Source organism: Oreochromis niloticus, linkage group LG3, assembly GCF_001858045.2.
Source record: "Oreochromis niloticus isolate F11D_XX linkage group LG3, O_niloticus_UMD_NMBU, whole genome shotgun sequence".
Classification (NCBI taxonomy): Eukaryota; Metazoa; Chordata; class Actinopteri; order Cichliformes; family Cichlidae; genus Oreochromis; species Oreochromis niloticus.
Genome location: NC_031967.2, coordinates 22,442,649 through 22,459,066, shown reverse-complemented (window position 1 = coordinate 22,459,066; position 16,418 = coordinate 22,442,649). Strand labels below are relative to the sequence as shown.

Sequence of the window (16,418 nt, the reverse complement as noted above, 5' to 3'; positions counted from 1 at the left end):
AAAAAATGTCTGCACCCAAGTATTTTCAGACATTTTAGGCCTAAACTTTGGACTCACAGGGAATACATATACATACACAGACATCATTACGCAAAATGCTGGCTATGTTGGCCATAACAGCAGAGATCATTGTAACATCCATCCATCCTCTTCCGCTTATCCTTGTCAGGGTCATGGGGGGCCTGGAGTCTATCCCAGCTGTAACAGTATAACTGAAAAAAATTAATAAAATAATAAGTTTATTTTTATAGATACAAACTCTCTGCTGTAAGAATGATGAGTACATATTCTTAGAAACAAGCCCCGACGTGACCGTGCATACCATAAGTGGCTCTCCAGTGCAATCCAGTATTCAAACTCATAGCACCAGACTGACGGATTTACCTTTAGTACATATATACTAACACAAGCAGCTACATTACACGAAGCACAGGCATTACCGTCCCTGTAGTTCCACTAAACTTTTATTCAGACTCATATTAGAGATTAGAAGTGCTTGCTATCAGCAATCTGGGTCACAGTAATGAGTTCGTGGAGTTACATCATGTTCCATATGTGCAGGATCACTGTTTAGAAATAAACTGGAAACTGAGGAATGATGTTTCATATCCAAAGCTCTTTATATCAAAGAAAACAACAGGAAGCCTTTATTATTAGCAATATCCCATACTCCAAGTTCTAAAACAAGATAAGCAAAATGTAAACTAACTTTAAACTGAATTTATTAGCCTTTTGATCCTAGACAATGCTACCTAATAAGTCTCTCCCAAATCCAGATAAAGGATGAGAAGAGTCAGGGTATGTCAATATTATCCGTAAAATGAGTTCTCTTATCTGATCTGTGCCTTTTTATGAATTCAACACGTACCACAGTATTAATAATGAGTCTTTCCCAAGTCACGATATTCACCCTGATACTTCCATATTTGATTTTAGGAGCACAGTGTTTGGCATCAGGTATTTGACTTTTGAACATTTTTGAGTACTGTAAACGTGCTCATTTAGTTCTCAATGTTACTATAAAAATAACAAGTAAAGAATACCCTAAATGTGAAACAAGTAGTAATTAGTTTAGGCAAAGAAAAAAAAGAATAAATCTGTGACAAAAAATCCTCAATTTTAAGTCCTGTTCAAATAAAATAAATTATTGATGTATGCTACATTTTAAATATGTCAACACTTCAAAGTCACATTATAACATCACAATTAAAAGGCGTATCTTTACATTTGAAGCAGTTCATAGGACTGTGTGCAGCTACTGGGATTGTCTCAATTGACAATGAAGACCAAATTGAGATAAACCATCATTTATAATGATTAACAATACACACATGAAACCCATATCTACAAAAAATAAATAAACCAAAAGAAAAAGTGGTGTAGCAGGTCCAAATGCAAGACACTGAATAACTTCTGAGTGATGGACTTTGAGTTTTTGTGATTTCATCAGGATTTAGGTGAGTCTACATTATTAAACCTGTTTTTTGGTACAGAGGTTTTTTTTAATCATTACAAAAACCTTTTAATAATTTAATCACTTAATAATCTATCTGCACATTTTCTTTTTACCTTTATTGAAGACACCCAGAAGTCAAAGAGCTTTTATCTGATATCATCATTTGTTTTATAGAACCATTACAAATGCATTTCTGAATCAGCTATAAGCTTCAATTCATCAGCTCATCCATCAAGGGCAACTCTTTTAACACCTACTAGACATTTCTTGTATCTTATTTTGGAGTATAGAGTACCAATATGTGTGGGAAAATCAATAACATTTGAAAATTAGAGCCTAGGGCTCTCTTTTTCCTTTTTTATTCAAATGGAAGGTGAATGGATACAACGATATAATGATCACCACATATAAATTCAGCAATAATATGGATGCATTTTTTCTTTCTTTCTGAGAAGATGTAGCTCTCTATCAATATTAAGCTTTACTATAATCATCTAAATCACATGATGAGAGCGCTTACTTACAGTTTTTCACCCTGCTACAAGGCTTTTTGAGTGAAGCCTTGAAGTTCATACAGTAGGGCTTCATGGCAGAGTAATTACTCATGCAAAGGCAGACTTTTTGCAGTAAGGCAGCCTTTCAAAGTCAAAAAGATACGCTATAGCTTGAAAAGTGAAGAAATGTGTTTTTATCTACAGCGACTCTACCTGAACTTTGACTCAATGTGAAAAATGATCAGTTTAAGGAAAAAAAATAATGGCTTGAGTTGTAAATCTAACAGCTTTAATGTGTTTGCTCAAAAAGTAGGTATGCCTCAGAAACTAACAAATGACCATGATGCTACATGTGTATTTACAGATCCACTCGCTGGCCACTTTATAAGGTACATTTGTTCAACTGCTCAGTATTGTAAATATGTAATCAGCCAATTATTTTGCAGCAACTCGATGCATTTAGGCATTTATACAGGCTAATAATGACTTGCTGAAGTTCAAATTGAGCTTCACAATAAGGAATAAAAGTGACTTTAAACATGCTGCTAGTGTTTGCTGTTTTTATAGCCTGGTTTCACTCAGCGGTGTGGTAAAACAAGTGTCAGTTTTCTTATCTATTTTGAAGTACTCTGCTTTGTTGGAGGTTTCTAGAGTACCTTCAGTTTTAGATACTAAATGGTTGGAGCCTGGCACAGTGTTTTCAGACACGCCCAGGCTTGTATAGCATTGCTATAGCAATTATATGACATTTTTATATTATATTTATACCATTATTATCACTGACCATATGATATGGCCCAGTCTTAGTTGTTACAACAGTTAGGATTTACCACTCATATTTTTATGACCCTACTAATATTCTGGGGGTGTGAAACATGGTCTCACAAATGCAAAATGTAAATACAGAACAATAATTAGAAAGACAATTCATTGAAAGAGCAGACCGGCCGAGTTCAAATGACACAAGGGGATGATTGAAGAAGACTTTTAAAACGGCAATGACTGCTCAGCAAATTAAATACTATCATCTTAAAGAAACTGAAAGCTGTAATAAATAGAATTAGTAATAAATAAGTCATAAGTTATTTTATTTTTTATTTTTAAAGAAGGATGGATAAAGATGAGGTTTGCCACTAGCTGGCTAGCCAGTTAGGAGTTCAAAGAAAGAACCAGAGGTTTTTACACAAAGAAATCAATCACGGGTGACACTGTTCTCACAGATGGAAAAAAAATGAGTCATTGAAATTTGACTAGCTGTTAGTACACTTGGCCAGCACACCTAAGTACAGGCTATGTGGGGTAAACATTATACATGAAGCCTGTTAAAGTTTTTTTTATTTGCAGTAGTAACCATGCTCACTGTTTGGTTAGGTCAGGGTTTTCACTCATTCATTTGAATTTAAGCTGATGTTCTTCACTATCTGTTGCCAAATTCCAATTTCATACTACAGCTAGGCAGATATCACTCAAGCTAGAGTCCCAGCCTGAGTAATATCTGCTGATATATTATACAATGCAGCTGCCTAAATCCACAAAGATCCATAAACCTCAGAGCCACAGCAGCAAAAGAAGGTCAGCAGATCACACAGCCTCTACACAAACAAAACAAATCTAACAAAGCCACCAAGACAAACAAATATATATCTATGGTCGTTATCTGAGCTGCTGTTAGAGCTGTCCAAATCCTGCTTTAACCCCTGGATCATACCAAAAATGCCTCTGTAGCTCACAGCTAACGTGTTTACTCGTGTTTTTATGTAAACAGGCGTCTAGATTTTTATCAAAAAAGATTTTATAACCCTCTAAAATGCTAATCTTCTTCAAAAGGCTGACCCACTCATGCCAAAAGAAATGCTGCAGCCATCCATCACCTCCATTGCTGATTTAAAACTGCATTCATAAACACTGTTCAGTTTTATCATTCATCTGGTGCCATGCTCCTATGAATGCTAAAGATCTACTCCTCCAGACAGACTTGGCGGTAATTTCTTTCACTAATGAATCCACTCACCAAGAACAACAAAGGCAATTCTTTCTTAAAGACAGACTCAAAAAACTATATCTGCCCAGATTGCCGACTTTAAGTTATTCCCCATATAATTTTTGTTACATAAGTACAATATACTTACATTTAATTTAATCTGGTATACACCCAGTTTATACCAAGCACATTTTTCTTAATGATGAATTATTTTAATAAATTAACCTTTGATTTTATTTATTTAAGTTTACTGAAAACCTCTTTAACACAAGCATTTCATGTGTATTTGAGGTACTTTCACATACAAGAGCTGCATCATAGGTGCAGATCTGAGCCAAACCCTAACCCTATCATTATCACAATACTGAGAGCTGACACTGTTTAGACTGGTCTCATAACCCCGAGTTAGCACAAAAAAGAATGTGTACACACAAATTAACACGCAGCCCTGCTCAACTGGCTTATTTCAGATTAATATACATCTACTTATGTCCTTCCACTAATCTGCCTGTCAGCGTATCCCTTTCTGCTCTGCTGAATATTACAGTAGTCTGTTAGCCTATCAGTCTAATCCTGGTGGGTTTAGGACTCAAGTGCAGTGATTGCAGACTGGACATAAAATATCATTAACTCCATAAGTTACACAAAAAACAATCAGCTGTTATTATTGAAAAAAACTGCAATCAATAAAAAGATTAAAAAAAATATCACCAGTGTCTACTATTAACATCACACCAACAAACTGCAAGCTTCAATATTTGGTAACAACTCTGAAAAGACCCACCTGAGACTCTCACATTTGGTTATATTACCTCATTTAACAGCACTCTTTGTGGGGAGACAAAAAAAGAAAAACTTCAATTTTGCTTTCAGCACACTGCTGGGCATGGTTAAAGCGAGATCACACACGCTCATCTATGTCTTCCTGTATATAAAACTTCACATGAAGACAACTGAGGGAGAGTGATACAGCTGATATACAGCAGATGAAAGCGCACAGTAATTTACAAAATGCACCTGGGAAGAGGTTTTTAAAAAACAAACAACAACAATATAATTGTGCGTGTTACGGATTATTACAGTTACTCGCACACGCCAGTGTTCAAAGGACAAAAGGAAATGACTGAAATCTCCACAGTAACATTTTTACAGCTTATTGCAAAATACTTTTATTGTACCAAAGGCAACAACTTATAAGAGACACTCTTCCTGTGATATCTGAGCCAATCCCAAACCCTGTAAAATGTCACGCTCGGGACATCAGTAGAGAAGCACCAGTCATCAGTGAACCTAACAAAGGTCTGCAAAGTGGTCTGTGAAGGCAACAAGTATCTATAACTACTGGGACGGCGAATAAGTTTATTCATAGAGATAAACACATAGTCATTGTTCCCGGCATGCCTCACTATACCATTTCTGCTTTTCAATCAAAAAAAATCTACCATAAACCATGTTTTCAATTTAAGTCAGGCTGTCTCATGGCTGAAATAGTTAATCTGTGGTTATGAGTCATCATGAATTCTAATAAGAAATTAGTTACTCCCTTTTTTTCTCCTTTCATTTACCTTCTAATAAACAATGAATGCAGAAGAAGTGCCACTTCAGTTAGCCAAATCTGAAGCATCTAAAACTGTAGCTCATTTCCCAGATGAGTAAAACTGTTTTTTTTACATATCTATATATAGTAATGTGAAAATGAAAGTTTCACACGACTACTCATCATTTCCTTTCCTATCCTATCCTGTGAAAAACAAACCCTTACTTACCCCTTACTTACTTAAGAGGGTAAGTAGCAGTTTAGATACTCCTAATCAAATCTGTTTGATTAACTGATCATCAGCAACCGTCAGCGCCTCTATAAAAGCAGAAGTTTTGGCAGTCTGCTGGTCTGGAGCATTCAGGTGTATGTTAACAAAAAGCCACAATGTAAGCAAATTAGCCTCACGGTCAGACCATGCAATGCTCAGAGAACCTGCTCAGAAAAAAAACAAGCGCTACATCTCAAACATTACAGGCCTCAGTGGCATGTTAAATGTTAAAGTGCATGAAAAAGTTAAAGTTTGTCATATTAGACAAAGACTTAACAAGTATGGCTTGTTTACAGGGGTTAGCTAGAAAAAGCATCTTCTCTCTCTAAAAAGAATAAGCCAACTCGGCTGTAGCATCTGAACAGGACTTACAGAAAAATGTGCTTTGGACAGATATGAAAAAGTGAAAGTGTTTGGCCATAATGCACAGCTCCACGTTAGGAGAAAACCAAACACACACAGCACAAACACCTCACACCAAATGTCAGCACGGTGGTGGAGGCATAATGATTTGGGATTGATTTTCAGTCACAGGACCTGGATACCTTGCAATCACTGAGTCGACCATGCACTTCTCTATATACCAACGTATTCTAGAACAAAATGTGAGGCCATCTGTGTGACAGCTAACGCTTAGCCCAAAGTGGGTCAAACGACACGTACAGCAGCAAATCTACAACTTACAACTTGTGTGTACTCACTTTTTCACATGACTGTGCGTGATTTCCTGTACCAAATGTATCAGCAAACTGGTTTCCTTTTTCAGTACCTCCCCCCTTCCCAAATAACTTTATGCAAATTATTTTTGCAGTCTGTTGCCACCTGACTGAGTTATTCAATAGAACTCAGAATTCAGCCGTTGCTGTTTGTCTGTCTCACTAGCTTAAAGTGGGCATTTCCTGTTTCTAAAAATTCCAGGCAATCACACCATCATCTGGCACATTACTGCAGAATGACATAGAAGTACTTTTAAAGAACGCATACAGCAACATACACTCACTTTTCTTTGCAGTAGCCATCTCACAGGAATGAGTCCGATACAGACACACTTAGTCGCACACTGTCACAGCCTTGTCATCTCAGCAGTCCGACCTCAAAGCAACTCTGCAAAAAAAAAAAAAAGTTAAGAAGTTAGGAGGCAATCACACAAGGGGGTGACAACAGAAAACAAGAGGAAATAAACACTGAATGATAAGAACAAAGATTTACATGAGAGAAAAGTAAAAACACTGAAATAATGGCTGGACTCCCTGTGCTTGTTCCTAAATCCTCAACTCCCTGTTAGTGTGTATTTCAGCTGAGAGCACAGCTGTCCTGTACTAGTCAAGCCAGGAGAGCCAGAGACTCCCGACAGAGACTTCAATTAAAGGAAAACAACAAAACAGTCTAAGAGGATTAGCTATAGGGGCTGAGGCTGCTGCTGCTAGTGGGCTTCGCACAGATGGAAAATGTTCATCGCTACTCTTCTTATAAGCACGGAGAAACTTTAACTATATTTATGCAAAGTATAGTGCAGCACAAGGTAGTCATAGCCAGTACATGAAAGCACGCAGGTCTATTTAATATACTACTACAATAACACTCAAAGATAGCAGTCTTATTTTCAGGCAGTACTGCTGTTATACAACAATAACCAACAGGTCTGACAGAGTTCAACAAGCAGCAGCTTTAAATAATTTTAACCAACAGGTGCAAGAACTCGTGACATTGCTATAGAAAGTTTTTAGAAGTGGCATTTGTAGTGCATCCAATTATTTGCTCTGGTGACACAATTTTTAAGTTAAGTCAGGTCTTAAGATTTGGAGCAGCTAATGCTATTATTAGTACAAAAGGGTGTTTTATGAAAAGTATGGAAGCACGTGAGTGCCACTTTAAAAAAAAATAACAATGCTAAAACAAGTTCCCCCATTGCTTTAACACTTTGTCTTTTTAGGCCTACGTGACAGAAAAAAAATAAATTGAAATTGAATTGAAAGTCTTTATTGTCATTATACAAAAAATATTCTCCCTCACACCCACGCACATCTTCATACATCATTTTAAAACTTTTTTCTCTTTATATTTCAAGAGAGGACTTGGAAGAGGTTTTTTTCCCCCTGTGAGCACAAAACTTGATGAGTTTTCTCAACATTAAATAGCTTTATCCTCCTGCTTGTTGCTGGTGACAGTGAACATGTTTTATTTTTACTGTAGTAAGTTCAGAGCAGGGTAGGGCAACACTGACTTTGGTACAGTAAACAGTAAAGCAACTAAATAGAAAGAAATGTTGAAATGAACGTGCACATTTTTGTACATACATATAGCATTACCCATAATACCACCAAGTATAATTTGCTTTCATCTGTCTGAGGTGACACAATCAAACTATCGGACAAGCCCTGTGCTCTTATTTTGAAGGTTCAACTACCGCTTACCAGATAACACTGGCTCTTCCTGTCTCTCGACAAGAAGGCTCATCGGGACGGTGTTTCAAGGCTCAAGCCACAGCTCGAGTCTTGTGCTGCAGCTGGTGATAGTAGGTGTGCTGATTGGTATTGGTGTTGTTCCTGGATCATCGTAATTAATGTTGGTCCAGGCTCAACACGGCCAGAAATCAATCACATTGTTGTGATGTCACAGTATTGTGACGTGGAAAGAAACCTGCCAATGTCTACTCAGGAAAAAACAAACACCAACAGGGTCAAGGTTAGTGTTTGCTGTGGTGGTGTTTCCATATTCAGCAACTATGACATCACAGCAATGTGACTGGTCACTTGCAAAGTTGAACCTGGACCAAGATTAATTATGATAATCGAAACACCAAGATATCCGATTGTGCAGTGAACTGTACTTGCTAATCTGCTCTGAAGACCTTCTGTGAGCTGGAGGGTAACTCGAGCCCGAAGCTGGTTGAAAACTGGCTCTTGTGCTGCCAATTTCCTTCTCTCACCCCAACGGGTCGCAGCAGATGGCCCCGCCCCTCCCTGAGCCTGGTTCTGCTGGAGGTTTCTTCCTGTTAAAAGGGAGTTTTTCCTTCCCACTGTCGCCAAAGTGCTTGCTCAAAGGAGGTCATTTGATTGTTGGGTTTTTTCTCTGTATGTATTATTGTAGTAGGGTCTGCCTTACAATATAAAGCGCCTTGAGGCGACTGTTGTTGTGATTTGGTGCTATATAAATAAAATTGAATTGAATTGAATTACACTGTTAACTTCTTAAAGCTCCAGAACAGAATTAGGAGTACCATCACAAAGTGCAGTAACAGGTGACATTTAGCATGATTTGTTTACAGAGCGCCCTGCTGAAGCTACAGCTTTTATTCATTTTTTTAGAAGTTTTACTTCTAAGACATCAGGGGTCAGTTGAGATGGTCCACAGGTTGGTTCTGCCAGGCTGCAAGAAAATTTAAGCTCATTAATTTGAGACTCTTTATGTCACGATAATACCTAATCTCAGCTCAGACAGAAAAATGACTCACATGCATGCAGCTCACATGCATGTTAAATGCATTTGTTCTTTTGCCCATGTTTAACAGAAAAAAATTGTATCCCTGTTAGGAATTGTCAAAAAACAAATGCTGCTGACCTTACATCAGCCGTAATATAGGTACCTGTCCAAAATAAAAGATTTGCCAAGTCTGACCTTGTTCTTAGAAGTCACCAAATCCCTTTAAATAATTTTTAAAGGACCCGACGAGGTCTGTGAGACAAACCCCCAAGAATCCCACTTGTCCTGGTTTTTTAGTCAAAAGGAGAAATGAAAGTGAACCAAGTGAGGACCAATGCCAGACTCGTCACTTTGTTTTGCTGCAAATGGGGAGGTAAGGGTGTAACAGCCTGGAAGAGAAATTTTACAGTGTCACATCCACTGAGAGCGCTGCAGAAATCAGACAATGATCCACTTTTAGTGGTGCAAAATACCAGTCCTGTTTCAAGCACCTAAATGGGTCGCTAAGATTAGAAAGACGCTGATGGGATTCAAATGTGCACACTTCGAGCTGTAGAATCAGGGGGGTGACACATTAGATATATGATTGGATAGAAGCACAAAATTTTACAAGCTTAAAAAGTGTTTGCATAGATGTGTCGGGTTCTCTGTAATACGTAAAATACCACTACATATAGCTTATTCTAGGTTTATACTTGTGTTTTTGTTGTGGTGGAACACCACTTGGCAGGTTTTAAACAAAGCACAGGAAAAAAATGTGAATGGTCAGATTATTCTTTAACCTGCTATAAGACTGTTGTTAATATCTGTAAGCTTTCAGAGCAACTTCTTTACTCCAGTTTGACCTACTGTACTGGCAAACCGTGCATAGTTTTCCTGCCTAATGACTAATTATTAAGGACATCCTGCTGTGACAAGTTTCAGATAATGTGACTGTTGGCTTGGTCACAACGTGTCAGACCATATGACTAACGCTGCATTTTTTGCACTGTTTCACGTCACTGTTATGCAATCACAAAGTTCACAAGTTTTAATTTGACTAGTATATAATTTTGTTACGCTCACAGTCATTTTGTTAAAACCTGCAAAAACAGATCCCAGGTTGCAACAAATTAGATGATTTTTTCTTCTGCAATACGCTGGGATTTCGAAGAGAGCTACTAAAGAGTTACTGCTATTCGCTTGAAACTTGGGGGTACTGGATTCTGTATAAATGTGTTACTAAGCAAGGCAAGTAGGACAATGCAATGCTATACAATGTCACGCATTCATGGCAGGTGGGGCCAAGAAAACAAATGTCACTGTTAATTACACAAAGTTACTAAGGCTACGTCCACACTAATGCGTTTTCGTTTGATAACGTTTTGGAATCCCGTCCACACTGAGACGGCGTTTTCCACAAGGAAAAACGCAGCGTTTTGAAAACGCTCTCGAAAACGCATACATTTCAAAACGGAGCTGTCCCGTCGCAGTGTGGACACTTGAAAATGCAGACTTTCGAAAACGATGACGCATGTTGGTCATATGATGCAGTCATGTGACCACTTAAACCAAGATGGCGGACGGCATCGGACAGCAGTTGTTTTGTTTGCTCACAATTTTGGTAGTTGAGTCGTCTTGCGTTTCACGCATGCGCAGATGCGTCAGCGTTTTCGGCCGTTTTAGTGTGGACGCGCAACTCTTTGAAAACGCTAGTGTGGACGCGGAGCGTTTTCAGACGTTATTGCAAAACGCTGTCTTGCAATAACATAATCAATGCCATTTGCTTCAGCAGTTTTAATGTTGTGGCTCATCACCTGTTGCTGTATTTCCAAGCTGACTCAACCTGTGAAACTGCAAGGCCTTGTTTCTTCAAAGGGCAAACCTCATTTATATGCATGACCCCTCACTTAAACCACGAAGCCCAGCGAGGCGTTGTCACAGCTCTGCACCACGGCCCATAAATTAAAACTGCAGATGCCACAGAGAGCAGCTACAGGTATTTGTTATTTTAAGGAGGTGATTTGCTCCCTGTAAAACAGGCACAAACTGGCAGCAACAGGAACCATAACATATTTATAGTTAACATGACCTGACTACACTATTACGTGACCGAAGTTGTGGCCCTCGCTCACACTTTTTGTTGCACGTGGAAGCCACCACAGCACAAAATCACTCTGATGCATGAATTATGCTTCAGCTGGAAATCTACATTGTAATTTACAACATAACCGGAAACTTCTTTTAACCCTACGACACCATGACCTCCCACGTGACTCAACGTGACCATTGCAGCCTGCAATGACTTGAATGGCGTTAAAGGTTGCAGTATAGGATTAAAGAGGGGTTTCCGGTTACGTCACAAGTTATGACGTAGATTTCCCACAGAAGTCTAAATCCAGCTTTAGAACAGAACAGTGCTGTGACTGTGAGCTTACTTGTGGTTCCTAGGATAATTTAGAAGTAGAATGGGATGCAGTGCCTTCAGCTTTCAGGCCCATCTTCTGTTTTGCTTCTGCTTCCAGTTTGGATTCAGGAGACAGACACCCGCTCTACTTTTAAAATTAGGCTTGAAATTTTCCTTTTTGTCAAAGTCTACAGTTAGGGCTGCGTCAGGTGAGCCTGACTCCTCCCTTTATCACGCTGCAATAGGCCTAGGCTTCTTTTCCTGTCTTCTCCCCTCACCCTCAACCAGTCGCAGCAGATGGCTGCCTCTCCCTGAACTTGGTTCTGACGGACGTTTCTTCCTGTTAAAAGGGAGTTTTTCTCTCCCAATGTCGCCAAGTGCTTGTTCATAGGGGGTCATCTAATTGTTGGGGGTGTTCTTTTTTATTATTTTTAGGGTCTTTTTCATACAATATAAAGCACCTTGAGGCAAATCCCGTTCTGATTTGCTGGTATATAAATAAAATTGCATTGCACTGAAAAAGGTGCAACAGCATATTAACAATGCATAGAGCAACAAAAGCAACAGTTTTTACTACATCATTAGCTTCATTTGTTTTAAGTGTGTTGTGTGAAGACCTTAATGGGGATATAAAAGTAAACGGGAGCTGGGTTCAGGTTGCCATATGGTCCAAGTGAATGTACGCTTGATTGAGGGAACATCTAGGTACTGGTTTCCTCTCCTTTGCCTATCACAGGGAAAGAAAAAGTTTGTTTGTTTGTTTTGGTTTGTTTTTGTTTTTATTTTTGCCAAATCCACATTGGCATTTGAAATATGAGACAGCTTAGCTGGCAGTGAGTGATATTTTCTTAAGCTTTTATGTGTTTGTACGAGTTATTCAAAGGACTACTCTCTTCTTCTTCTTTTTTAAACCTCTCAGAAGTTTTGAAAGACTCTGTCAAGTCTCATTTAATCACTTTTAAAGGCACCACTTGCAACTAAATTTGTACTGATGGATTTTATGTTGCTTTACGAATACAGCTTTAAATGCACAGCAGACCATTAAAACTCTTACACAGCCATGCTGGTTTTCCCCGAGCTTTTCCTGCAGAGCAACAAAGAAAGTACAAGTGGAAGAAGAAGCAAGAATTACTTTTGCACAAAACATGAAGCATTAGGATTAAAAATGTGCAGAGGTGAGGTCACAAATAAAGGGCTCTGTTAGTTCATCTGGTACACTTCTTTGTAGTAACACTAGAATTATCACCCAGTCGTCACAGTGAGTAAAGCGTGCAGCATCGACAATCACTACAATTACACGTCTGTCTACACAAAGACTCCCTCCTCATCCAGCCAACCAGCCAGGTGGTTTGTTGCTTCCCTCTTAAAAAGTTACCGCGTTTCACAAACGGTCGATGCTTTCTATTGTTTTGCTTCCTTGTTGCTTACCTTTACTCACAGCACACGGAAGTCGTACATTTAACCGTGCGGACAAGTGGAAGCGAAAACCTTCTCCGAAATATGTAGCAGCAGCAGCAGGAGCAACAGCCTCTCAGAAAATCAGGCGGGCACCAAACCCTCACCTCTCGCCTCCGGTTCTACTTTCCTCAGTCGGACGATTTCCGCATTTGGTCACGTGGTGCGGCTGCGGCTCCGGGTGTTGCGCTTCCAAGTCTATATTTTACAAACGCGAAAAAGGCGGTGGTGCAAAAGCAGAACCGCTCCTCTCTACTCTCTGTGCTGCAGTAGAGTGACAGTCAAAGCTGGCTGTGAAACACCCCCAGTCTCCTCTTTCATCCTCACGGTTTACTGTAGCGGATAGCGCCATCTGGCGGTGCTTTCTGCGCATGGGCAAACTCTACATGAAGTTCTGTCCCTGACTCTGAAGATAATGTGTTTTTATTGCAGAGACACATTACATCGCTTGATTTAACTTAGTTTTATTAAAAGATGAGTTTTCAAACATCACAGCTGCCGGCCAAACTTAAACCAGACAAAGAAATGTTTGTTAGGAGTACTGACCCACTGTCTTTAAACCCCATTTTATTAGCACTATTTTATACTTATACTACTTTATTTCACTGCATTGTATTGGTCCTGTATGCTTCATGGGGACCATCAGAGAAGGTCATCTCCCCAACACCATTTAGTCACTGGACTTATGTTAAAAGGCGCAGACAGGATTACAGATAATTAAAATGCACACCACAAAGAAAACATGCTTAGCTGATGCACAGAGGATTCGTGACATGTTGCACACTCTCTGTGGTAAACAAGTTAAACCTTGGTGCGAACGTGCAGTCATTTGCTTTGTCATTCAATAACATTATGCTGCTTTTATTTATGACATGACCGGGCGGATCCAAAGTGGCCCTCTGGCCGGTTCTAGTCCCCGGGCAATATTTTGCAAAAGACGTGGTTTAGGACTCTTTTTTAGCCATGCTGCACCTCCCTTGCATTAATCCTCCATTAATCCATTAAAACGTGCTTGACGAGAAGGTGTCATTCTGTTCTTAAGTGTCGGTAAACCTTGTTAAACGACGTTAAATTATTAACCAAGGTGAAATTGCTTCCCCCTATCTTTCTTTTATTATTATTATTGTACTTGTTGTTTATTTCGTTTATGGCAAATAAACACCCGCACCGAGCGCGTGAAAGTCGGTAAACTCAAGTTTGAGTTTTCAGCCAGCTAGTGGAGTTAGCTTGTAACATCAAACCCACCTTAAGATAAGATTATGGCTAACATAGAAGAATTTAGTGATGTGTTTCAGTTAAACTGTTTAGAGTTTGTTGGAAAACAATGCTAATGTTAATGTCAGGGTAATAACTGTGTGACTGAGGGCTGCTGCGTCGATGCGACACCGTAAACTTGCAGTTTTAGCTAGCTTTTAAAGTCACGTTAAATTGGCGTGATGCACTAAAATTTGACCTTTGACGCGTGTAAGTCGAGGGCTTGGTGTGTTTTAAAAGTGTTGTGAAAACCTTTTGGTAAATACCAGACTAAATGGGAGTTGCTGGTCAGCAGTAGATAACCCTGAATTCAGATTATCACATGGTTAATGGTGCACTTTTTGTGTGTGTTGGTGAATACTAATTGATGGTTTCCTCTCTTATTACCAGGGATGTTCTTACATGCTTACATGTTCTTAGCGACTTATTTCATACTCGACTAACCTTGGGATAAATTTAGATTAATTTACTAGTCTAAAACTAAGAAACACTCAAGTATTGTGTTAAATGTGAGAACAGATTAATGGAAAACGTCAAAAACTAATAACAAAGGCATTTGAAAGCATTGATCATATTCTTTAATGAAGAATCATGGCTTAAGGCACTTTGCATCTTACATAATATTACACGTTAAATCAAAACAAACAAGGAAGAAGAAAAACACTGATAAATATGATTTGAAAACATGTCACTGCAAAAGATTTTAACGGATTACAGTGGTCCGTCGCTATAACGTGGTTCACCTTACGCGGCCTCGTATTTTGTGGATTTTTTTGTGCTTTTTTTCTTTTTCTTTTACAGCACGTTGTGTTCTGTGTCCTGATTGGCTGTAGATCAATCAATCGCCTCCATGCCGTGTCTCCTGTACAGTACAGAATGTGTTCAGCTTGTTAAATTTACATAAATCTTAATAAATCTATGCTAGCAGTGTGACTGAAGTGCTGAACTGTATGTTTGTAAGTTTTCTCCCCAACAAACACAACAATGTAGATGAACCATTTTGCACCGTCAAAGGCAGTAGCACCCAAAAGGCAGAGGAAGATGCTAACCATCGCACAAGGAGTTGGACTTCTGGACATGCTAAAGGAAGGTAGAAGTTACCATATTTTTCGGATTATAAGGTGCATTAAGCGAAACACCTCAACGCACGCTTGGGCTCTGGAACAATTCTTCTGGAGACGGGCTGTACTCTGTTCCAGCCTGTAGTTGCTCTAAGTGAGAGGTGGTGGGCAGGGGTGATGGTGGTGGTCGCCTTGTATCCTGTTGGCTTGCTACCTGTATGTTTAGGTTTTCAAAAGTAGACAAGAGTGTCCACTTTTTTATTTATCATGTGTTAATGATGAATAAAATCATAATCGTAAAATCAAAATCATAATACTTTGTTTAGTTATTACTCTTTTGATACTTAAGAACCAAATACTTCCTATGATCCAAGCCCTCGCAATGAGAGGAGTGCTTGTTCTTAAAGAATATCTTGGAGTTTCGTCATCAGCCCGGCTAGCTCAGTCGGTAGAGCATGAGACTCTTAATCTCAGGGTCGTGGGTTCGAGCCCCACGTTGGGCGCTCTCGTTTTAATCCTATGTATCATCACCTGAATTTTTTTTTCAGTGACCCCACAATCTGCCTTCCATATTTAAAAAACAAAAACACTAAAAACACACGGCCGCATCCCCGTTATAACTTTCAAAAACAGGACCTCCCTCACTTGTTTCCATGTAGTCTCTGTGGCGCAATCGGTTAGCGCGTTCGGCTGTTAACCGAAAGGTTGGTGGTTCGAGCCCACCCAGGGACGACCTGTCTTTTTTTTTTTTACCTTTCTTCTTCATGTCTTTGGGATAATGCAACTTTACAAAGCTTTATACTGATTTCTGACGCCCCACCCCTTTCCCCCCTTGTAAAACATTATTCACAATAAAGAACATTACTCTTTTGTAGTATAAGCAGAAATACTGTGTTTCTGCTTTTACTATCCAGTGTGAATTGCCAGTTTTAAATTTGAAAGGTAAGTACAGAGAAACTGCAGTCTCCTGCTTTCCTTTCTTCTGCTGCCCATCCCCCTCAGTTGTGCGCTTGTGGCGTTCCTCCATTGTTAGTTTCCCGTGTTTGCTTGTCTTGTAACAAAAACATGAAAGAAAAAGCGCAGGGATCGCCACAGAGACA

The 16,418-nt window shown here is 39.2% G+C and overlaps 1 protein-coding gene and 2 non-coding genes across 6 annotated transcripts in view; 2 read left to right on the top strand and 1 right to left on the bottom strand.

Moving 5' to 3' along the window:
- adisspb (adipose secreted signaling protein b) overlaps positions 1-13,313 on the bottom strand; it is a 40,427-nt gene extending 27,114 nt beyond the window's left edge. The window contains exons 1-2 of one of the 4 annotated variants that reach the window (XM_013272803.3): positions 13,111-13,313; positions 6,734-6,843 (exon numbers count right to left, since the gene is read on the bottom strand). In XM_013272803.3, the coding sequence (XP_013128257.1) occupies positions 6,734-6,758 (25 nt within the window). In that variant the 5' untranslated portion in view covers positions 6,759-6,843; positions 13,111-13,313. The other 3 variants (XM_019353464.2, XM_013272802.2, XM_005453121.4) reach the window with 3 other exon arrangements.
- A 2,435-nt stretch (positions 13,314-15,748) lies between these two features.
- On the top strand, positions 15,749-15,821 carry trnak-cuu (transfer RNA lysine (anticodon CUU)). The gene has a single exon. It is a non-coding gene; the product is annotated as a tRNA-Lys (tRNA).
- Positions 15,822-15,976: 155 nt separating this feature from the next.
- trnan-guu (transfer RNA asparagine (anticodon GUU)) lies at positions 15,977-16,050 on the top strand. Its single transcript has one exon. It is a non-coding gene; the product is annotated as a tRNA-Asn (tRNA).
- The last annotated feature ends 368 nt before the right edge of the window (positions 16,051-16,418 follow it).